The following is a 24,185-nucleotide window of genomic DNA, read 5'->3' on the forward strand; positions in this document are numbered from 1 at the left end:
ATATATTTTATTTTTTGAAGATAATGTTTTAAATGTGGGAGGCGGTCCTGTTACTGTGCAGAGCGACACTATGTCGCCTTTTTTTCTTCGTCTGGTGTAGTTTAGAAGTTGGGAAAAATTAAGTAATGTGTTCTGCAAGTGGTGCTCTAGCTAACTGTGTTATTTCCTGCAGAGATGAGCCCTGGCTGGAAGAAGTGATGGTGGTCTGTGCCAGGTGAAGATGAAAAGCAAAGATGAAGGACTTCACCTAGAGACATCACTGGTGATTCAGTATGTTACCTGTACACTGACACTATACACTTTATACTATATACTGCGGTCCTGTGTACAATGTCACCAGTGATCACTGTATTACCTTTACACTGACGCTATATACAGAGCTCCAGTGTATAATGTCATTGATCACAGTATAACCGTGTTGAACTGTGCCAGTTCAAGTGTAGTACTGGATGTAGCAGAGCTGGCTGATTCCCCTGCTGACACTTGCAGCTCCTCACCTAGTCTCTGGCTGTGTGCAGCTTGGTTAACTGTGGGAGAGGAAATATCCCTCCGCCTCCTCGACGGGACTACATCCTCCTCCATGTCTGCCAGGGGACTATATCTTGAACCTGGTGAGTGATTTTGCTGCAGGGAGAGACCCATGGATCCCATACTCGCTGCGGGTGGAGAGCGCAACTCCGCTGGAGGTGTCCAATACACCGTCCGTGGAGATCTGGCTGTTAATGGAGGTCTCAGTGCCTTCCTTGCTGCTCCGGGCTTCTGTGAAGTAAAACTCCAGCTTTCCTTGGTTCTCCTGATTTCTTCTACCTCGGGTCATCATGGAGGGTGTTACATGTGAGGGATGAGCCATAAAAAGTAGAATGAATGCATACGTTGCTAACCTGGCTCTGGGTGAGAGGGAGCTCAGTATTCACACAGCCATTTTAGTCAGATGCCAGGCTAATAATAATAATAATAATAATTTTATTTATATAGCGCCAACATATTCCGCAGCGCTTTACAAATTATAGAGGGGACTTGTACAGACAATAGACATTACAGCATAACAGAAATACAGTTCAAAACAGATACCAGGAGGAGTGAGGGCCCTGCTCGCAAGCTTACAAACTATGGGGCTACATCTGATTAGCTACAAAGTATTAAACATGAACATTTTATTTATGGTAAAGATAATTTGACCAATTACTTGTGAGCCCCTGAAATGAGAATTTGTAGAAAAATTCCTAAACGTTCCACAGGATATTTTTTTTTCAACCTCTTTAATTAAACCTGAAAGTTGCCACTTCAACTGTATCTCAGTTGTTGCATTATAAATCGAAATTAGTGGCCTGCAGAGCTGAAATCACGAAGATTCAGTCACTGTCCAAATATTCCAGGACCTACGGTAACTGTATTCATATATTTATACTATATGGACAAATATTACATCTCTTGCCCCCGACCCCGAAAACAAATCCAAAAATGTCCTCCTGCCCCTTTTCCTAACTCCCAGTCCCAGAATAGATGTGGACATTCAGAGTTGCCAATGCTCCCTCCTCTGTAGCCTTCTGGAGATAAAGCATCTTCAGCCACGGCTCTTTACCTCCTACAGACAAAAAGGGGAAAACAAAACACTTTTATTACAGTAAAATGTCCCCAATCCCTTTTCCCTCCCCCCAATCCAGAAGGCTGGGGTGAGATTATCTCTCCAGAGACCCCTGTACAGGAATATTAGACCCCCAGCGCCATGCCCCATTATACAGAAGAATAGCGCTATCTCCATAGTTCTTACACAGGACACAGAGATCAGACAAGGTCTCATATTCAGGCCCCAGCACCATGCCCCATTATACAGAGGAATAGCGCGATCTCCATAGTTCTTACACAGGACACAGAGATTAGACAAGGTCTCATATTCAGACCCCAGCACCATGCCCCATTATACAGAAGAATAGCGTTATCTCCATAGTTCTTACACAGGACACAGAGATCAGACAAGGTCTCATATTCAGGCCCCAGCGCCATGCCCCATTATACAGAAGAATAGCGCTATCTCCATAGTTCTTACACAGGACACAGAGATCAGACAAGGTCTCATATTCAGACCCCAGCACCATGCCCCATTATACAGAAGAATAGCGTTATCTCCATAGTTCTTACACAGGACACAGAGATCAGACAAGGTCTCATATTCAGGCCCCAGCACCATGCCCCATTATACAGAAGAATAGCGCGATCTCCATAGTTCTTACACAGGACACAGAGATCAGACAAGGTCTCATATTCAGACCCCAGCACCATGCCCCATTATACAGAAGAATAGCGTTATCTCCATAGTTCTTACACAGGACACAGAGATCAGACAAGGTCTCATATTCAGGCCCCAGCACCGTGCCCCATTATACAGAAGAATAGCGCGATCTCCATAGTTCTTACACAGGACACAGAGATCATAGTAACATAGTTATTAAGGTTGAAGGAAGACTTTAAGTCCATCTAGTTCAATCCATAGCCTAACCTAACATGCCCTAACATGTTGATCCAGAGGAAGGCAAAAAACCTCATGTGGCAAAGAGTAAGCTCCACACTGGGGAAAAAAAATTCCTTCCCGACTCTACATACGGCAATCAGACTAGTTCCCTGGATCAACACCCTAACAAGGAATCTAGTATACAGTATATACCCTGTAACATTATACTTTTCAAGAAAGGCATCCAGTCCCCTCTTAAATTTAAGTAATGAATCACTCATTACAACATCATACTGCAGAGAGTTCCATAGTCTCACTGCTCTTACAGTAAAGAATCCGCGTCTGTTATTATGCTTAAACCTTTCATCCAGACGTAGAGGATGCCCCCTTGTCCCTGTCTCAGGTCTATGATTAAAAAGATCATCAGAAAGGTCTTTGTACTGTCCCCTCATATATTTATACATTAACATAAGATCACCCCTTAGCCTTCGTTTTTCCAAACTAAATAGCCCCAAGTGTAATAACCTATCTTGGTATTGCAGACCCCCCAGTCCTCTAATAACCTTGGTCGCTCTTCTCTGCACCCGCTCCAGTTCAGCTATGTCTTTCTTATACACCAGAGACCAGAACTGTACACAATATTCTAAGTGTGGTCGAACTAGTGACTTGTATAGAGGTAAAATTATGTTCTCCTCATGAGCATCTATGCCTCTTTTAATGCATCCCATTATTTTATTTGCCTTTGTAGCAGCTGCCTGACACTGGCCACTGAATATGAGTTTGTCATCCACCCATACACCCAGGTCTTTTTCATTGACGGTTTTGCCCAGAGTTTTAGAATTAAGCACATAGTTATACATCTTATTACTTCTACCCAAGTGCATGACCTTACATTTATCCCCATTAAAGCTCATTTGCCATTTATCAGCCCAAGCTTCTAGTTTACATATATCATCCTGTAATATAAAATTATCCTCCTCTGTATTGATTACCCTGCAGAGTTTAGTGTCATCTGCAAATATTGAAATTCCACGCTGTATGCCCCCTACAAGATCATTAATAAATATGTTAAAAAGAAGAGGGCCCAATACTGACCCCTGTGGTACCCCACTGCTAACCGTGACCCAGTCCGAGTGTGCTCCATTAATATCCACCCTTTGTTTCCTATCCCTGAGCCAGCTCTTAACCCACTTACACATATTTTCCCCTATCCCCATTATTCTTATATTATGTATCAACATTTTGTGTGACACAGTATCAAAAGCTTTTGAAAAGTCCATATACACTACGTCCACTGGGTTCCCTTTGTCCTGTCCGGATCTTACCTCTTCATAGAAATTGATCAGATTAGTCTGACAGGAATGGTCCCTAGTAAACCCATGTTGGTATTGGGTCATGAGGTTATTCCTCTTCAGATACTCCAGTATAGCATCCCTTAGCAGGCCTTCCAGGATTTTACCCACAGTAGAGGTTAAGCTTACTGGCCTATAATTTCCGAGTTCAGTTTTTATCCCCTTATTGTCCTGTGGTACAGACCCTGTTATTATGGACTCTTTAAAGATTAAAAACAATAGTCTATCAATGAGTGTATTTAATTCCTGCAGTACTCAAGGGTGTGTCCCTTCCGGGCCTTGAGATTTGTCAATTTTAGTGATTTTTTAGAGCTGCCGTACTTCCTGCTGGGTTAAGCAGGTGACACTTATTGGGGAATTTTTGTTATCACTGATCATATTGTCTGCCATGGAATTTTCTTGTGTAAATACTGATAAAAAAAGTCATTTAGCATATTGGCTTTTTCCTCATCAATTTCCACCATTTCACCCAGACTATTTTTAAGGGGGCCAACACTATGTCAGTTTTCCGGGTTTTCCAAGTCACCTTGTGAATGATTTTGCCCTTTGTTAAGATGGAGTTTGCTGTTTTTGTCTGCCCTACTTCCTGTTCATTTGTTTAAAACCCGGCTCAGGTGTCAGCCTCTTTGCTGGAGTATTCTGCTTCCGTTTCCTCTTCAGCTCAGCTGCTTGTTCTACTGTGCTTCTACCCGTGGCTCTGAACATTCTCTGCCTATGTAAGCTACACTCTCAGTCTGTTGGCTTTGGAACTTAACCCTTGGTTCACTCCTCCTGGTAAGAAAACTCTGTTTTTGAACTGTGTTTTGGAACTATGTTGCTGGACTGTGTTTTTGCTACTTAATCCTTCATTTACTCCCCCCCGGTGGGAGCTACTGGAATTTACACCAGTATACTTAATGTGAACTTGTTCTGGACTTACCCCTGTTTATGCCACAACTGAGGTCAACTTGAGAACTTGTTTCTGGACTTACCCGTGTTCATGCCACACCTGGGATTAACCTGAGAATTTGTTCTGGACTTCCCTGTGTTTACTACATACCTGGATTTGACTCTTTCTGCACCAACAGTGTTTTGGATCTGCACCACGTTACCTGTCACACTCACCTTGCCGAGGACTCTGCCCTAAGAACTCTTCCGATTTGCTGTATATGGTTAAGGGACTTGTTTCATTGCGGGTTATCAGTATATTGTTTTGGGTGTTATTGCTGTGGTACAAATACACTATTTGCACTAAAGAAACCCATCTCTGTCTGTTCATTGCCCCACGCTACCAGAATCCTAGAGTTCCTACAATAGTGTTACACACTATCATTTTTTAGTTTCTTACTATTTACATAGTTAAAGACTATTTTGGGATTATTTTTACTCTCTCTGGCAATGAGTCTCTCTGTCTCAATCTTAGCTGCCTTGATTTGCTTTTTACAGAATTTATTTAATTTTCTGTATTTATTTAATGCCTCATCACTACCTACTTCCTTTAATTCTCTAAATGCTTTCTTTTTGTCACTTATTGCGCCCCTTACAGCTCTATTTAGCCATATTGGTTTCCTCCTATTTCTAGTATGTTTATTCCCATAAGGTATATACTGTGCACAGGTCCTATCCAGGATGCTAATAAACGTCTCCCATTTTCTTTGTGTATTTTTATGTCTCAGGATATCGTCCCAGTTGATTGCACTAAGATCATCTCTCATCCGTTCAAATTTGCCCTTCTGAAGTATAGTGTCCTTGTAACCCCTCTACTACACATCTTATTAAAGGATACATGAAAACTTATTATTTTGTGATCACTATTCCCCAAGTGACCCCCAACCCTTATATTTGATATGTGGTCTGGCCTGTTGGTTAATATTAGGTCTAGCAGTGCCCCCTTTCTTGTTGAGTCCTGAACCAATTGTGAAAGGTAACTGTCTCTCATAGTTGTCAAACACCGGATTACTCTTTTATAGAGCCATGACAGCACCCACTTGAGAGAGGGGATCCGCCCCTAGGAACAGGAAACTGTCACGGCTCTACCACGACAGAGAGGTTCCAGAGAACCGCAGCGCTCTGGGCCTCGTTCACACACAGTGAACGGAAGCTCTTAACCTGTATTCTGACCTGGCTGCTTTGTGCCAGCAGTGCAGAAGTTAACCTTATTGCTGAGAGCTGGGTCTCTCAGCTGAAGTGAATTTTGTAATGTGATCCTCTATATAGACTCAGTCCTGACTTCAGCTATTGTCAGTGAGCAGTTCTACTGCCTGGCTGGAGATTGACGGAGCGTAGTATTGGTGTTGGAGGTTTATTTACAGAGATTGGTGTCTGCTGTTTTGGTTGTATGTTAAACCTGTTTTCCTTCCTAGTTTATTCCTTCTCTTCCCTTCTCTGTGTTACCTCTGTGGTTGTGTGAGAATTTGGTGAGGTTGAGACTTTTAGTTACCTTGTCTGTATACCCTGTTATTTGTTGTATTGTTATACTTGTGCAGTCCACCTCCCTTGGGGGGAGAGGGGGCCACTGATAGGGTCTGCACAGGAGACAGTGATACACTGGCGGCTCAGGTCTCCTAACCATCATAGGTACCCCTGAGATAAGGGAAAGCCAGGGCCCCATTATAGTGGCAGGGACAGGTGCGGTTCCCAGTACGCCGTCCTGCCCCTTTATCGCCGTTAACGGCGTGACAGTATCACTGACCTTAAAAATTTTCTTGGTCCAATATGGACCCCATTGCTGCTTTAGCTGGACAAATGCAGCAACTCAGTCTAGAGGTGGCTGACCTCCGCTCGGCGGTTGTACAGCGCACTCCAGTGGCCACTGCAGGGGTTGCTACACCTCCACAAGCTTCGCTGGAGCCTAAAAGCCTAAAATTGCGTTACCTGACAGGTTCTTTGGGGGGCGTGACAAATTTGTTACATTCAGGGAGGCCTGTAAATTGTCTTTTAGGTAGTGTCCTCACACTTCAGATTCAGAGGAGCAGAGGGTTGGAATTATAGTATTGCTCCTACAAGGTGACCCTCAGGCCTGGGCATTTTCACTTCCCGCTGACGTTTTGCCGTTGTGGACTGTGGAGGAGTTTTTTCGAGCCTTAGGTCAAGTGTATGATGATCCTGACTGCGTCTCCCTCGCTGAGTCCACATTACGCCATCTTACACAGGGAGACCGGCCAGTAGAGGAGTACTGCTCTGCGTTTCGGAGATGGACTACTGACACAATGTGGAATGACCCTGCACTCCGCAGTCAATTTTATCAGGGCCTATCTGATAAAGTAAAAGATGCCTTCGCTCTACAGGAGACACCAACTACACTGGAGGCAGCTATGTCTCTTGTGATCCGTGTGGACCGCCGCCTGCACCAGAGACTCAATGAATCTCCGCTATTCAAAGGTAATTCAGATTTGGACTCACCAGAATCTGAGTCTCTAGGAGAACCTATGCAGTTGGGTGGCGCTTCTCGTTCTAAGGGGGTTGCAGTAGTATGGCGTAAGGGAGGTGCATGGTTTTTTTTGTGGCAGAAGGGGTCATTATCTGAATGTGTGTCCTTCTAGAAGACAACCGCCGGAAAACTATTGAGCCCGGGTTGCGGGGAGGTTGGCAACTCGGGTGTACTAATTTCCTCCTTAGGTAAACCTCAATTTTTCCTACCAGCCGAGATTCGTCTTGGTGAAAGTAGGCTCAATATCTCTGGCTTTCTGGACTCTGGGGCAGGGTTTAATTTAATTGATGCTGGGTTTGTTCAGGCACATGGACTTAAGACTCAAGAGTTGTCTAGACCCATACCTATAATTTCCCTTGATTCTGCACCTTTGAGCCAGGGGACTTTCACTCAGATCGTCCGTGGGGTGAGCCTACAAATAGGGGCATTGCACTCTGAGTCATTAGATTGTTATGTGTTGGGAGGTTTGCCGTCGCCTGTAGTTCTCGGTTTACCATGGCTCACATTACACAACCCGGTGTTAGACTGGCAGACTACTAGATGGAGTGAGTTTTGTCAGGAACATTGCCTGGGTACTCGGCTGGCCGGATTGAGTTCTCAGGCTTTGCCACAGTTCATCTCAGATTTTAAGGATGTATTCTCTGAGGAGGGGAATCGAGAGCTACCTCCACACCGTCCTTATGATTGCACCATACGTCCAGGGGGACGAAGGCAGACGCCGAAACGTGTGTCGGGGTTTGGCACATCCCAAGGACGTTCATCCCATTCAGCAGGTAATACCAGGTGGCTTCTTTTTGACCTCTACTCCGATTTTTTTATTTTGTTTTTTTTGGGCATTTTTTTTTTGCCCGCTGGGTGCTTTATAGCTCACTGGTCACTATGACTATTATACTATATACTGGCCGGATTTAGCGCCAATAGTTTGCACCAATATTTATTATCAGCATCTCTATTCGGTCTCCTTTTTGCCACCAACTAATTAAGTTTGCACATGCACTTTATAATATTTATTTGGTAAATCTGCTTGCTATATATTTTATGGCTTATTGACACAGGTATGCACATACAGTGGGGCAAAAAAGTATTTAGTCAGTCAGCAATAGTGCAAGTTCCACCACTTAAAAAGATGAGAGGCGTCTGTAATTTACATCATAGGTAGACCTCAACTATGGGAGACAAACTGAGAAAAAAAATCCAGAAAATCACATTGTCTGTTTTTTTAACATTTTATTTGCATATTATGGTGGAAAATAAGTATTTGGTCAGAAACAAACAATCAAGATTTCTGGCTCTCACAGACCTGTAACTTCTTCTTTAAGAGTCTCCTCTTTCCTCCACTCATTACCTGTAGTAATGGCACCTGTTTAAACTTGTTATCAGTATAAAAAGACACCTGTGCACACCCTCAAACAGTCTGACTCCAAACTCCACTATGGTGAAGACCAAAGAGCTGTCAAAGGACACCAGAAACAAAATTGTAGCCCTGCACCAGGCTGGGAAGACTGAATCTGCAATAGCTAACCAGCTTGGAGTGAAGAAATCAACAGTGGGAGCAATAATTAGAAAATGGAAGACATACAAGACCACTGATAATCTCCCTCGATCTGGGGCTCCACGCAAAATCCCACCCCGTGGGGTCAGAATGGTCACAAGAACGGTGAGCAAAAATCCCAGAACCACGCGGGGGGACCTAGTGAATGAACTGCAGAGAGCTGGGACCAAACGTAACAAGGCCTACCATAAGTAACACACTACGCCACCATGGACTCAGATCCTGCAGTGCCAGACGTGTCCCACTGCTTAAGCCAGTACATGTCCGGGCCCATCTGAAGTTTGCTAGAGATCATTTGGATGATCCAGGGGAGTTTTGGGAGAATGTCCTATGGTCTGATGAAACCAAACTGGAACTGTTTGGTAGAAACACAACTTGTCGTGTTTGGAGGAAAAAGAATACTGAGTTGCATCCATCAAACACCATACCTACTGTAAAGCATGGTGGTGGAAACATCATGCTTTGGGGCTGTTTCTCTGCAAAGGGGCCAGGACGACTGATCCGTGTACATGAAAGAATGAATGGGGCCATGTATCGTGAGATTTTGAGTGCAAACCTCCTTCCATCAGCAAGGGCATTGAAGATGAAACGTGGCTGGGTCTTTCAACATGACAATAATCCAAAGCACACTGCCACGGCAACGAAGGAGTGGCTTCGTAAGAAGCATTTCAAGGTCCTGGAGTGGCCTAGCCAGTCTCCAGATCTCAACCCTATAGAAAACCTTTGGAGGGAGTTGAAAGTCCGTGTTGCCAAGTGAAAAGCCAAAAACATCACTGCTCTAGAGGAGATCTGCATGGAGGAATGGGTCAACATACCAACAACAGTGTGTGGCAACCTTGTGAAGACTTACAGAAAACGTTTGACCTCTGTCATTGCCAACAAAGGATATATTACAAAGTATTGAGATGAAATTTTGTTTCTGACCAAATACTTATTTTCCACCATAATATGCAAATAAAATGTTAGAAAAACAGACAATGTGATTTTCTGGATTTTTTTTTCTCAGTTTGTCTCCCATAGTTGAGGTCTACCTATGATGTAAATTACAGACGCCTCTCATCATTTTAAGTGGTGGAACTTGCACTATTGCTGACTGACTAAATACTTTTTTGCCCCACTGTATATGTTGTCCTTACACTGTGGTTATATATTTAATTTATTTTTAGTGCTGCCATTTATATGTCCCTGGTGTTGTGCTTTTTATGGTATTTTTTCCCACCGTTACACTATATTATATTTATTTTAATAAATATTGTAATTTATACTGCATTTTGGACTTTGTTTCGTTTTTTTTCTTCGTTTTTTCTATATGTTTTCCCGATTTGTCCGATACACCTTCCATTGGTGCACATTGGTGGTTATAGATATATATATATATATATTCTCTCCTCCCATGTACAATTGCTATGTGCAGCGTGCCTTGAGATATATTTATTTGTTAAGAAGAAGGACGGGGGTTTACGCCCATGCTTAGACTTCTGTGAATTAAATCAAATTACGGTCCGGGATTCTTTCCCGCTCCCTCTTATTCCGGACCTCTTTAATCAAATTGTGGGGGCTAAATGGTTCTCCAAATTAGATCTCAGGGGGGCATATAATCTCATTCGGATGAAGGAGGGGGATGAATGGAAGACGGCGTTTAATACTCCAGAGGGACATTACGAGAACTTGGTTATGCCTTTTGGGTTAAGTAATGCTCCTGCTGTGTTTCAACACTTTGTCAATTATATACTTAGTCACTTAATAGGTAGGTTTGTGGTGGTATATCTCGATGACATCTTAATTTATTCCCGTGACCTCGAGTCTCATCAGGATCATGTACGGCAGGTCCTTCAGGTACTCAGGGACAATAGACTGCCAAACTTGAGAAATGCATGTTCGCGGTCAAAGAGATTCCGTTTCTGGGTTATTTCTTAGGCTGCTTTCATACATCAGGTTTTTTGTTTCAGGCGAATTCCGGCTCTTCCGATAAAAAACGGAATAGAAAACCGGAGAAGCCGCATCCGGCATTTCCCCCATTGAATATTATTGGTGCCGGATAGCCCAGCGTTCCTTCCGGTCTGATGCCGGATCTGGCGTCAAGTCGATTCCGGCGTCTGGAAAAAACATCTACTGTAACATTTTTTGTCTCCGGCGAAAAAGCCGGAAAGGCCGGATCCGGTCTTTCCGGCTTTTTACAACAATGCATGTCTATGGACGCCGGAAAGCGCCGGATCAGGAAAAAGTCGGATCCGGCGGCCGTATCCGGCTTTTTACACTGAGCATGCTCAAAAAACTTTGATCAGCCCCCTGGACTATATATAAAGCAGGGCCATGAGGCCTTCAGCCATTTCCAGCCCAAAAGCAGAAGAGCCAACACCCTGCCACACCCTGCCAAGACGGAAGGAGCCAGAAACCTGCCAGAGAGCCTGCCCGAGAGCCGAGAACCTGCCACAGAGCTGAGAGCCTGCCACAGAGCCGAGAGCCTGCCACAGAGCTGAGAGCCTGCCACAGAGCCGAGAGCTGAGAGCCTGCCACAGAGCTGAGAGCCTGCCACAGAGCCGAGAGCCTGCCACAGAGCTGAGAGCCTGCCACAGAGCCGAGAGCCTGCCACAGAGCCGGGAGCCGAGATCCTGCCACAGAGCTGAGAGCCTGCCAGAGAGCCGAGAACCTGCCACAGAGCTGAGAGCCTGCCACAGATCTGAGAGCCTGCCACAGAGCCGAGAGCCGGCCACAGAGCTGAGAGCCTGCCACAGAGCCGAGAGCCTGCCACAGAGCCGGGAGCTGAGAGCCTGCCACAGAGCTGAGAGCCTGCCACAGAGCCGAGAGCCTGCCACAGAGCTGAGAGCCTGCCACAGAGCCAAGAGCCGAGAGCCGGCCACAGAGCCGAGAGCCTGCCACAGAGCCGAGAGCCTGCCACAGAGCTGAGAGCCTGCCACAGAGCCGAGAGCCTGCCACAGACGCGGGAGCTGAGAGCCTGCCACAGAGCTGAGAGCCTGCCACAGAGCCGAGAGCCTGCCACAGAGCTGAGAGCCTGCCACAGAGCCGAGAGCCTGCCACAGAGCCGGGAGCCGAGAGCCTGCCACAGAGCCGAGAGCCTGCCACAGAGCCGAGAGCCTGCCACAGAGCCCAGAGCCTGCCACAGAGCCCAGAGCCAGCCACAGAGCCCAGAGCCAGCCACAGAGCCCAGAGCCAGCCACAGAGCCGAGAGCCTGCAGCCATGTCTTCGGGGAGCCCTCCTCCTCCTCGCCGTCCTCGCCGTCAATGCACAGAGGTTAGTATGAACCTAAGGTGTGTGTGTGTGCATCATGCATTTTTTTATCTTTCATCGTAGGAAACTGATGAGGCTGAGTCCCCAGGAGAAGAGGTGGTCCGCGAAGATGAGGGAAGGGGTGGAGAAACCCATGGAGAGGGCTCACAATTGGTATGTATCTGTGATGTACTGCGGAAACACACCCTACACTACACACAAAACATAACACTAGATTCTTACAACAAAATACATAGAAACTGATACTTTCAAACCTCACACAACACATACAAAACATATATATCACATGGCACACAACACATAGAATGGCTACCAACAAGCACATAATTTTTTATTTTTTTCTTCTAGAGTTCTGAATCTGGTGCCCAAGCAATAGGTCCTTCCAGTGGCTCCCAGGGTCGTCGGCGACATTCACGTGGCGGCCGTCGTCGTGTAGGTTTTTTGTTATTTTTTGGGTGGAGGTTAGCAATGTTTCAAATTTGGTGTTAATTTTTTTCCCCCTTTTCAAACAGGTTTCACAGCGTGCTCCAGATTCGGACGGTGAGGAGGTCGGCCTTGATATTGACCTCCTCATCGATCTTGTCAGAGACAGGGAGCCGTTGTGGAATATGGGTGACCGCTGCCATGCTGATCTCTCAGTGACCCGTCGACTCTGGGAGCAAATCTGCTGTGAACTGATTCCGAGGTGGGAGGACCTACATGTTCAGGCCCAGATTCAAGAACGTAAGTATCCTCAGTTCAGTTTTGGTGATGCATTCTAAAATGCTGTTTCTAACCAAGTTGTCTTTCTCCTATTTTAACAGGTGAGCGGATTGTGAAAAGGTGGCGGTCGATCGGGGATCGCTTTAAGAAGGAGTTCAATAAAGAGATGCGGGCCCCGAGTGGATCTCGAGGATGCAGGAGCACGTACAAATACGCAAGGGCCCTGTCGTTCCTCAGGTCAACGATGGTCACCCGAAGGTAAATATTACCCACCACATGCACTAATGTTTTACATGTCTAATCTCTTTTGCTCTTTCAGCCAGGGCTGTTATGATAAGGTAATTCAGTACCACAATGGACATAGAGGTCAGAGCACATACAGTGACCTGACAATAACCCAAAAACATAGAACGAGCTCTGAGACGTGGGAACTCTGCTGACCGCAATCCCTAATCCTCTCCAACCACACTAGAGGCAGCCGTGGATTGCGCCTAACGCTCCCTATGCAACTCGGCACAGCCTGAGAAACTAGCTAGCCTGAAGATAGAAAATAAGCCTACCTTGCCTCAGAGAAATACCCCAAAGGAAAAGGCAGCCCCCACATATAATGACTGTGAGTTAAGATGAAAAGACAAACGTAGAGATGAAATAGATTTAGCAAAGTGAGGCCCGACTTTCTGAACAGAGCGAGGATAGGAAAGGTAACTTTGCGGTCAACACAAAACCCTACAAAAACAACGCAAAGGGGGCAAAAAGACCCTCCGTACCGAACTAACGGCACGGAGGTACACCCTCTGCGTCCCAGAGCTTCCAGCAAGCAGGAAAAAACAAATAGACAAGCTGGACAGAAAAAAACAGCAAACAAAATAGCAAAGCGGAACTTAGCTATGCAGAGCAGCAGGCCACAGGAACGATCCAGGAGGAAACAGGTCCAATACTAGAACATTGACTGGAGGCCAGGATCAAAGCACTAGGTGGAGTTAAATAGAGCAGCACCTAACGACTTCACCACATCACCTGAGGAAGGAAACTCAGAAGCCGCAGTACCACTTTCCTCCACCAACGGAAGCTCACAGAGAGAATCAGCCGAAATACCACTTGTGACCACAGGAGGGAGCTCTGCCACAGAATTCACAACAGTACCCCCCCCCTTGAGGAGGGGTCACCGAACCCTCACCAGAGCCCCCAGGACGACCAGGATGAGCCATATGAAAGGCACGAACAAGATCGGGAGCATGGACATCAGAGGCAAAGACCCAGGAATTATCTTCCTGAGCATAACCCTTCCACTTAACCAGATACTGGAGTTTCCGTCTTGAAACACGAGAATCCAAAATCTTCTCCACAATATACTCCAACTCCCCCTCCACCAAAACCGGGGCAGGAGGGTCAACAGATGGAACCATAGGTGCCACGTATCTCCGCAACAATGACCTATGGAATACGTTATGTATGGAAAAAGAATCTGGAAGGGTCAGACGAAAAGACACAGGATTAAGAACCTCAGAAATCCTATACGGACCAATGAAACGAGGTTTAAACTTAGGAGAGGAAACCTTCATAGGAATATGACGAGAAGATAACCAAACCAAATCCCCAACACGAAGTCGGGGACCCACACAGCGTCTGCGATTAGCGAAACGTTGAGCCTTCTCCTGGGACAAGGTCAAATTGTCCACTACATGAGTCCAAATCTGCTGCAACCTGTCCACCACAGTATCCACACCAGGACAGTCCGAAGACTCAACCTGCCCTGAAGAGAAACGAGGATGGAACCCAGAGTTGCAGAAAAACGGCGAAACCAAGGTAGCCGAGCTGGCCCGATTATTAAGGGCGAACTCAGCCAAAGGCAAAAAGGACACCCAGTCATCCTGATCAGCAGAAACAAAGCATCTCAGATATATTTCCAAGGTCTGATTGGTTCGTTCCGTCTGGCCATTAGTCTGAGGATGGAAAGCCGAGGAAAAAGACAAGTCAATGCCCATCCTACCACAAAAGGCTCGCCAAAACCTCGAAACAAACTGGAAACCTCTGTCAGAAACGATATTCTCTGGAATGCCATGTAAACGAACCACATGCTGGAAGAACAATGGCACCAAATCAGAGGAGGAAGGTAATTTAGACAAGGGTACCAAATGGACCATTTTAGAGAAGCGATCACAGACCACCCAAATGACTGACATCTTTTGAGAGACGGGAAGATCTGAAATAAAATCCATAGAGATATGTGTCCAAGGCCTCTTCGGGACCGGCAAGGGCAAAAGCAACCCACTGGCACGAGAATAGCAGGGCTTAGCCCGAGCACAAATCCCACAGGACTGCACAAAAGTACGCACATCCCGTGACAGAGATGGCCACCAAAAGGATCTAGCCACTAACTCTCTGGTACCAAAGATTCCAGGATGACCAGCCAACACCGAACAATGAACCTCAGAGATAACTTTATTTGTCCACCTATCAGGGACAAACAGTTTCTCCACTGGGCAACGATCAGGTTTATTAGCCTGAAATTTTTGCAGCACCCGCCGCAAATCAGGGGAGATGGCAGACACAATTACTCCCTCTTTAAGGATACCCGCCGGCTCAGATAAACCCGGAGAGTCGGGCACAAAACTCCTAGACAGAGCATCCGCCTTCACATTTTTAGAGCCCGGAAGGTACGAAATCACAAAGTCAAAACGGGCAAAAAACAACGACCAACGAGCCTGTCTAGGATTCAACCGCTTGGCGGACTCGAGATAAGTCAAGTTCTTATGATCAGTCAAGACCACCACGCGATGCTTAGCTCCTTCAAGCCAATGACGCCACTCCTCGAATGCCCACTTCATGGCCAGCAACTCTCGATTGCCCACATCATAATTTCGCTCAGCAGGCGAAAACTTCCTGGAAAAGAAGGCGCATGGTTTCATCACCGAACAATCAGAACTTCTCTGCGACAAAACAGCCCCTGCTCCAATCTCAGAAGCATCAACCTCGACCTGGAACGGAAGCGAAACATCTGGTTGACACAACACAGGGGCAGAAGAAAAACGACGCTTCAACTCTTGAAAAGCTTCCACAGCAGCAGAAGACCAATTGACCACATCAGCACCCTTCTTGGTCAAATCGGTCAATGGTTTAGCAATACTAGAAAAATTGCAGATGAAGCGACGATAAAAATTAGCAAAGCCCAGGAACTTTTGCAGACTTTTCAGAGATGTCGGCTGAGTCCAATCATGGATGGCTTGGACCTTAACAGGGTCCATCTCGATAGTAGAAGGGGAAAAGATGAACCCCAAAAATGAAACCTTCTGAACACCAAAGAGACACTTTGATCCCTTCACAAACAAAGAATTAGCACGCAGGACCTGAAACACCGTTCTGACCTGCTTCACATGAGACTCCCAATCATCCGAGAAGATCAAAATGTCATCCAAGTACACAATCAGGAATTTATCCAGGTACTCTCGGAAGATGTCATGCATAAAGGACTGAAACACTGATGGAGCATTGGCAAGTCCGAATGGCATTACTAGTTACTCAAAATGGCCCTCGGGCGTATTAAATGCAGTTTTCCATTCATCGCCTCGCTTAATACGCACAAGATTATACGCACCACAAAGATCTATCTTGGTGAACCAACTAGCCCCCTTAATCCGAGCAAACAAATCAGATAACAACGGCAAGGGGTACTGAAATTTAACAGTGATCTTATTTAGAAGGCGGTAATCTATACAAGGTCTCAGTGAACCATCCTTCTTGGCTACAAAAAAGAACCCTGCTCCTAATGGCGATGATGACGGGCGAATATGCCCCTTCTCCAAGGACTCCTTCACATAACTCCGCATAGCGGCGTGCTCAGGCACAGATAAATTAAACAGTCGACCTTTTGGGAATTCACTACCAGGAATCAAATCGATAGCACAATCACAATCCCTATGCGGAGGTAGGGTATCGGACTTGGGCTCATCAAATACATCCCGGTAATCAGACAAGAACTCTGGAACCTCAGAAGGGGTGGATGACGAAATAGTCAGAAATGGGACATCACCATGTACCCCCTGACAACCCCAGCTGGACACAGACATGGATTTCCAATCTAATACTGGATTATGGGCTTGTAGCCATGGCAACCCCAACACGACCACATCATGCAGATTATGCAACACCAGAAAGCGAATAACCTCCTGATGTGCAGGAGCCATGCACATGGTCAGCTGGGTCCAGTACTGAGGCTTATTCTTGGCCAAAGGCGTAGCATCAATTCCTCTCAATGGAATAGGACACTGCAAGGGCTCCAAGAAAAACCCACAACGCCTAGCATACTCCAAGTCCATCAAATTCAGGGCAGCGCCTGAATCCACAAATGCCATGACAGAATATGATGACAAAGAGCAGATCAAGGTAACGGACAGAAGAAATTTTGACTGTACCGTACCAATGGTGGCAGACCTAGCGAACCGCTTAGTGCACTTAGGACAATCAGAGATAGCATGAGTGGAATCACCACAGTAGAAACACAGCCCATTCAGACGTCTGTGTTCTTGCCGTTCAACTCTGGTCAAAGTCCTATCGCACTTCATAGGCTCAGGTTTAAGCTCAGGTAATACTGCCAAATGGTGCACAGATTTACGCTCACGCAAGCGTCGACCGATCTGAATGGCCAAAGACATAGACTCATTCAGACCAGCAGGCATAGGAAATCCCACCATGACATCCTTAAGGGCTTCAGAGAGACCTTTTCTGAAAATAGCTGCGAGCGCACCTTCATTCCACTGAGTGAGTACGGACCACTTTCTAAATTTCTGACAATATACCTCTATCTCATCCTGACCCTGACACAGAGCCAGCAAATTCTTCTCTGCCTGATCCACTGAATTAGGCTCATCGTACAGCAATCCGAGCGCCAGGAAAAACGCATCGATATTACTTAATGCAGGATCTCCTGACGCAAGAGAAAATGCCCAGTCCTGAGGGTCGCCACATAAAAAAGAAATAATGATCCTATCTTGTTGAACTGGGTCACCAGAGGAGCGAGGTTTCAAAGCCAGAAATAGTTTACAATTATTTTTGAAACTCAGAAATTTAGTTCTATCTCCAAAAAACAAATCAGGAATAGGAATTCTCGGTTCTAACATAGAATTCTGAACCACAAAGTCTTGAATATTTTGTACTCTTGCCATGAGCTGATCCACACATGAAGACAGACCTTTAATGTCCATCGCTACACCTGTGTCCTGAACCACCCAAATGTCTAGGGGAAAAAAAAGGCAAAACACAGTGCAGAGAAAAAAAAATGGTCTCAGAACTTCTTTTTTCCCTCTATTGAGAATCATTAGTACTTTGGGCCTCCAGTACTGTTATGATAAGGTAATTCAGTACCACAATGGACATAGAGGTCAGAGCACATACAGTGACCTGACAATAACCCAAAAACATAGAACGAGCTCTGAGACGTGGGAACTCTGCTGACCGCAATCCCTAATCCTCTCCAACCACACTAGAGGCAGCCGTGGATTGCGCCTAACGCTCCCTATGCAACTCGGCACAGCCTGAGAAACTAGCTAGCCTGAAGATAGAAAATAAGCCTACCTTGCCTCAGAGAAATACCCCAAAGGAAAAGGCAGCCCCCACATATAATGACTGTGAGTTAAGATGAAAAGACAAACGTAGAGCTGAAATAGATTTAGCAAAGTGAGGCCCGACTTTCTGAACAGAGCGAGGATAGGAAAGGTAACTTTGTGGTCAACACAAAACCCTACAAAAACCACGCAAAGAGGGCAAAAAGACCCTCCATACCGAACTAACGGCACGGAAGTACACCCTCTGCGTCCCAGAGCTTCCAGCAAGCAGGAAAAAACAAATAGACAAGCTGGACAGAAAAAAACAGCAAACAAAATAGCAAAGCGGAACTTAGCTATGCAGAGCAGCAGGCCACAGGAACGATCCAGGAGGAAACAGGTCCAATACTAGAACATTGACTGGAGGCCAGGATCAAAGCACTAGGTGGAGTTAAATAGAGCAGCACCTAACGACTTCACCACATCACCTGAGGAAGGAAACTCAGAAGCCGCAGTACCACTTTCCTCCACCAACGGAAGCTCACAGAGAGAATCAGCCGAAGTACCACTTGTGACCACAGGAGGGAGCTCTGCTACAGAATTCACAACACAGGGCCATGCAATGACAGTATATTAATTGTTTGTTTCTCTCTTTTTCCACAGTACCGTTGGGAGCACTCGGGAGCCTGCAGCACAATTGAACACTTCTGGGGCGATCCCTCAGGAGGCCGCCACCGAGGGACACTTTGACAGTGAGCAACCCTCTACACCTTCCCACTCTGCACCTTCCCACTCTGCACCTTCCCACTCTGAACCTTCCCACTCTACTGATCCCTCTTTCCCATCCATGAGCGCTGGAGCATCCTGGCCGGTTCCATTGCATGTAGCTGCTGGTGAGAACATAGCGTTTCCTGTACCCCACCCTTCTGCTGCAGCCACCTCTAGTACACCTGTAGCATTGGGGCGGTTTCGCCAGAGGGGTCAGGTACATAGTTATGCTCCCGAGTTCTTGCACCTGAACGCATCGTTCCAGAACTGTCTGAAAGTTTTGTCCGAGCAAATGGCTGCAGGATTCAATTTCATAAATAAAAGTATGCTCGAGATGCATACACTTCTGGTAACGATGCGTTCAGAGGCAAAACAGTCACCGAACAACACTTTTTTACAGTCGGTGCTTGAGCAAATGGAGACGCTATCTACTTCTCAGCAGATGCAAGTAATGGAATCCTGCCAGTCTACTCTAGCGCTAATTGCCTCTAGAGCAGATAGTCTTTCCAACCATCCTCCAACTGGCCCCCTTCCTCCACTGTCCACCACTACAGCCAGTACCATCCTCCTGACCCGTATCGACAAACTGACCTTGCCCCATCACGCCCAACTCGCCATTATCCACATCGTGCCCCGTCCCAACAGCCACAACACTTTCAGCGTTCCCGTGCCCCTTCCCACCAGCCACACCACCAGCCCCGTGCCCCTTCCCACCATCCACACTACCAGCCTCCCTCCCGTGCCACTTCCCACCCATATGATGATCCCGACCCATACAACTTCACATCTACTTCATCCTCGCCTCCTCTCCCTGCCCACTTCCAACAGACTCTATCACCCTCTTCCCAAACATCTTCTACACACATCACTCATTCTGCCACCCAGTCTTTACAAAACATTTCCTACACCCCTCCATCCTACCAAATTTCTAACCCCAATCCCACTTTCTTGTCCACCCGCTCAATAGCTTTCTCCACTCCTTCACCCCTAACCGTTGAACATTCTCCACCACCATCACATTCCTCTCTCCACACTCCCACTGTCGAAGTGTCCCTATCAGACAGTGCCTCCGACAGTATCTCCACCCCGACATATGAAAACATTTAGTACCCCATTGTTTTGCGTGTTGTTACATTATGTTAATAAAACTTTTTGGTTGAAAACTCTCTTGTATTTATTCATTAGGCACAAATAACACTTTTGTTAAAAAAAGGTTTATTGGTAACAGTAGTACTTTGGGTAAAACCCAAAAAGATGCACATCTTGGTTTAAAAATAAACTCAATGGTTTAAAAATAAACTCAAACAGGTACCCAACATGGGTAAAAGGTAAACCAAAACAGGTACGCAACATGAGGGTAAAAACCAAACTGGTACACAACATGGGTAAGGTAAAAACAACAGGTACACAACATGGGTAAAGGTTAAAGTTATTACTACGTACATACAAAGTGTTTAAACTCTATCATCCTGCCAGTGTATTCTTCCTTGGGGTGAAATAAAATATTCTGCAAAGTGATCCCGTATTCTGGAAACTGTGGCAGAACTTCTGTATGTCTGGTTGCTATAATCCATCAAGGTGGTTTCAGCAGAGTGGTCCTCAATAGAAAGCTGTTCCTTGGATATAACATAATTGTGTAGCACAACACACGCTTTCACCACCTCATCCACAGTGTCTGTCTTTAAGTTTATGGATGTCAAGAGAACTCTCCATTTGGCGGTTAGGATCCCAAACGCACACTCCACCATTCTCCTTGCACGTGTGAGTCTGTAGTTGAAAATTCTTTTAGTATTGGTTAAACCACGGCTGGAGTAGGGTTTCAAAAGATGCTCTGAAAGCTGAAAAGCTTCATCCCCAACACATACAAATGGCATTGGTGGCTCAGAGGTTTGAGGCAGTGGTCTTGGGGGGGGGGGGGGAAATTGAAAGGTTTGTCCATATAAATGCCGCCCCATAGAAGACAGTTTTAAAACTTGCGAATCATTAGAACGGCCATACGCCCCAATGTCCACCGCTACAAATTTGTAATCCGCATCGGCGATGGCCATCAGCACGATGGAAAAGTACTTCTTGTAGTTGAAATACTGAGATCCAGAACCAGCCGGTTTCACGATACGGATGTGTTTCCCGTCCACCGCACCCAAGCAATTGGGAAACTGGCACACTTCCAGGAATCTGTCAGCTACTTCCAACCATGTCTGCATTGTGGGATGTGGAATGTATTCTTCATGCAGACAGTCCCACAGTGCACGGCAAGTGTGCCTCACTATTCCTGATATTGTGGAAATGCCCAGTCTGAATTGAAAATGTAGGGAAGACAGGGATTCACCAGTTGCTAGGAATCTGTGAAGAAAAGGAAGGCAGAAATGACTACAAATTCAAAATATCAAATAAAGAGTCCACAACAAAAGTTGATTCAAAAAGAATGCTTACCGAAGAGTGACCATCAGACTCTCAGCCGGGGTAATGGAGAATCGGCAATAGGTATCACTCTTTCTTATCTGATGTTGAACCCGCTCCACCAATATATCAAAGTTCTCCGCTTTCATCCGAACATAGCAGAAAAACTTTTCAGGGTCACCTCGAAGCTCCATATACAACGTTGAAAAGACTCCCCGGGTCATTCTCTGTGCCGTGATGGGGTGGATCCACAAACGGCGGCGTCGCAGATGCATGACACACTGTCTCTCTTCCTCTTTCTCATAACAATAGCTTTTAATCGATTCGCCTCTGTGATGAAATCCACGTTGTTCTGCAGAATCTTTGCAATAATGCCATCCATCTTGCTCTGTATCTTGCTCCTCTCCAACCCGTCACAGATGTTAAGAACACTGTATATATAGTTTTCAGCCGGCCAATCACCCTTTTAGCCTTTTAGGGGGCGTTTTTTAAAGCCGGATCCGTAAAAAAACGGAAAGAAAAACGGACGAACCGGATGAGCCGGATCCGGTTTTTTGTCGGATCCGGACACCTGATCCGGCTAAAAAAACGGATCCGGCTCATCCGGTTGCCTCCGGTTTCTTTGAAAAAAAAAACGGATCCGGCGATGCGGCGCGACGCCGCATTCGGCATCTGGCAAAAAACCTGATGTGTGAAAGCAGCCTTATCCTCCACAGGTTTTCGTATGGATCCGGCTAAGGTCAGGGCGGTCTTGGAGTGGGATCGCCCTGAGGACCTTAAGGCTTTACAGAGGTTTTTAGCTTTTGCAAATTTCTATCGCAAATTTATTAAAGACTTTAGGATTTTTAGGACTTTTAGGATTATTTAGTCTAGAAAAAAGACGACTGAGGGGCGATCTAATAACCATGTATAAGTATATAAGGGGACAATACAAATATCTCGCTGAGGATCTGTTTATACCAAGGAAGGTGACGGGCACAAGGGGGCATTCTTTGCGTCTGGAGGAGAGAAGGTTTTTCCACCAACATAGAAGAGGATTCTTTACTGTTAGGGCAGTGAGAATCTGGAATTGCTTGCCTGAGGAGGTGGTGATGGCGAACTCAGTCGAGGGGTTCAAGAGAGGCCTGGATGTCTTCCTGGAGCAGAACAATATTGTATCATACAATTATTAGGTTCTGTAGAAGGACGTAGATCTGGGGATTTATTATGATGGAATATAGGCTGAACTGGATGGACAAATGTCTTTTTTCGGCCTTACTAACTATGTTACTATGTTACTATGTTACTTTTCAGTGGTAGCCAAACCATTGACAGACATGACCAAGAGAGGCACAGATTTCTCAGTATGGTCCAGTGCGGCCAGTAAAGCTTTTGAAACTTTGAAAAAGTGTTTTTCCACTTCACCCATATTAATACAGCCTGACATCACTCAGCCATTTGTGGTAGAGGTGGATGCCTCTGAGGTAGGGATGGCAGCTGTATTGTCTCAGGGGATTTCTCCGAGTAAGTGGCATCCGTGTGCATTTTTCTCGAAAAAATTATCTCCTACGGAGAAGAATTATGACATTGGTAACAGGGAGCTGTTGGCAATTAAATGGGCATTTGAGGAATGGCGTCATTTTTTGGAGGGAGCACTTCACCCTGTCATGGTGATCACAGATCACAAAAATCTGTTGTATTTAGAATCTGCAAAGCGTCTTACACCTAGGCAGGCAAGGTGGTCTCTGTTCTTCGCCAGGTTCAATTTCTACATTACGTACCGGCCATGAAATAAGAATGTTAAGGCTGATGCGTTATCCCGTTGTTTCCCGGGGGGTGGGGATAATTGTGAACCAGGTCCTATACTGCAGAAGGGTGTAGTAGTCGCCGCAATTAATTCTGATCTTGAGAAAGAGGTGGTAGAGGCACAGGGGGACGCCCCAGCAGCCTGTCTGTTAGGTAAACTTTTTGTTCCAGCTAATCTCCGTCTCAGGGTCATTAATGAGCATCATGACTCGGTTTTGGCCGGACACCCTGGAAGTAAGGTTACCGCGGACCTACTCACTCGGCGTTTTTGGTGGTCTGGGGTAAGACATGATGTACAGGAATATGTCGCTGCCTGCAGTGTGTGTGCGCGTTCCAAGTCCTCTCATTCTCGCCCGTCTGGGTCTCTGCAACCTTTGGAGATTCCCAATAGACCTTGGACTCATTTGTCAATAGATTTCATCACTGACTTACCGGTTTCGAAGGGTAATACAGTTATTTTAGTCGTAGTTGATAGATTTAGCAAGATGTCACATTTCATTGCGCTCCCCGCATTACCAAATGCTAAGACTCTGGCACAGGTCTTTATTAAGGAGGTTGTGAGACTGCATTGTATTCCTTCAGATATTGTCTCAGACCGTGGGGTGCAGTTTATTTCTAAGTTTTGGAGGGCTTTCTGCAACTGGCTGGGGACTCATTTGTCGTTTTCTTCAGCTTTTCATCCTCAATCCAATGGTCAGACTGAACGCGTAAATCAAAATCTTGAGACTTATCTCAGGTGTTTCATCTCAGAGAATCAGGAAGACTGGGTTAAGTACTTACCGTTAGCAGAATTTGCTATAAACAATCATACTCATGAGTCTACTGGTAAGTCCCCATTTTTTTCGGGGCATATGGTTTTCATCCTCAATCTAGTTCATTTAATAGGAGGGATTCCTCAGATGTTCCTGAAGAGTAGTTTTCTTCATCCATCACGTCCGTATGGCAAGGGGTTCTTGATAAATTAAAGAGGATGGGTTC

At 45.8% G+C, this 24,185-nt stretch overlaps 1 protein-coding gene across 1 annotated transcript; it reads left to right on the plus strand.

The window, feature by feature from the left end:
* Positions 1 to 12,435: 12,435 nt before the first annotated feature.
* Positions 12,436 to 20,143, plus strand: LOC138667419 (uncharacterized). The gene is made up of 3 exons (XM_069755634.1): positions 12,436 to 12,735; positions 12,816 to 12,972; positions 18,918 to 20,143. The coding sequence occupies exons 1-3, from the start codon at positions 12,621 to 12,623 to the stop codon at positions 19,987 to 19,989; spliced, it is 1,344 nt and encodes a 447-aa protein (XP_069611735.1). The 5' UTR covers positions 12,436 to 12,620; the 3' UTR covers positions 19,990 to 20,143.
* The last annotated feature ends 4,042 nt before the right edge of the window (positions 20,144 to 24,185 follow it).

This window comes from Ranitomeya imitator, chromosome 2, assembly GCF_032444005.1.
Source record: "Ranitomeya imitator isolate aRanImi1 chromosome 2, aRanImi1.pri, whole genome shotgun sequence".
NCBI classification, from domain to species: domain Eukaryota; kingdom Metazoa; phylum Chordata; class Amphibia; order Anura; family Dendrobatidae; genus Ranitomeya; species Ranitomeya imitator.

Bases quoted from the DNA above. Each gene is read 5' to 3' on its own strand.
- LOC138667419 (XM_069755634.1), top strand. From the start codon at position 12,621: ATGGGTGACCGCTGCCATGCTGATCTCTCAGTGACCCGTCGACTCTGG. The intron at 12,736-12,815 runs GTAAGTATCCTC...CTATTTTAACAG, and splicing joins TCAGGCCCAGATTCAAGAAC to GTGAGCGGATTGTGAAAAGG. The intron at 12,973-18,917 runs GTAAATATTACC...CTTTTTCCACAG, and splicing joins TCAACGATGGTCACCCGAAG to TACCGTTGGGAGCACTCGGG.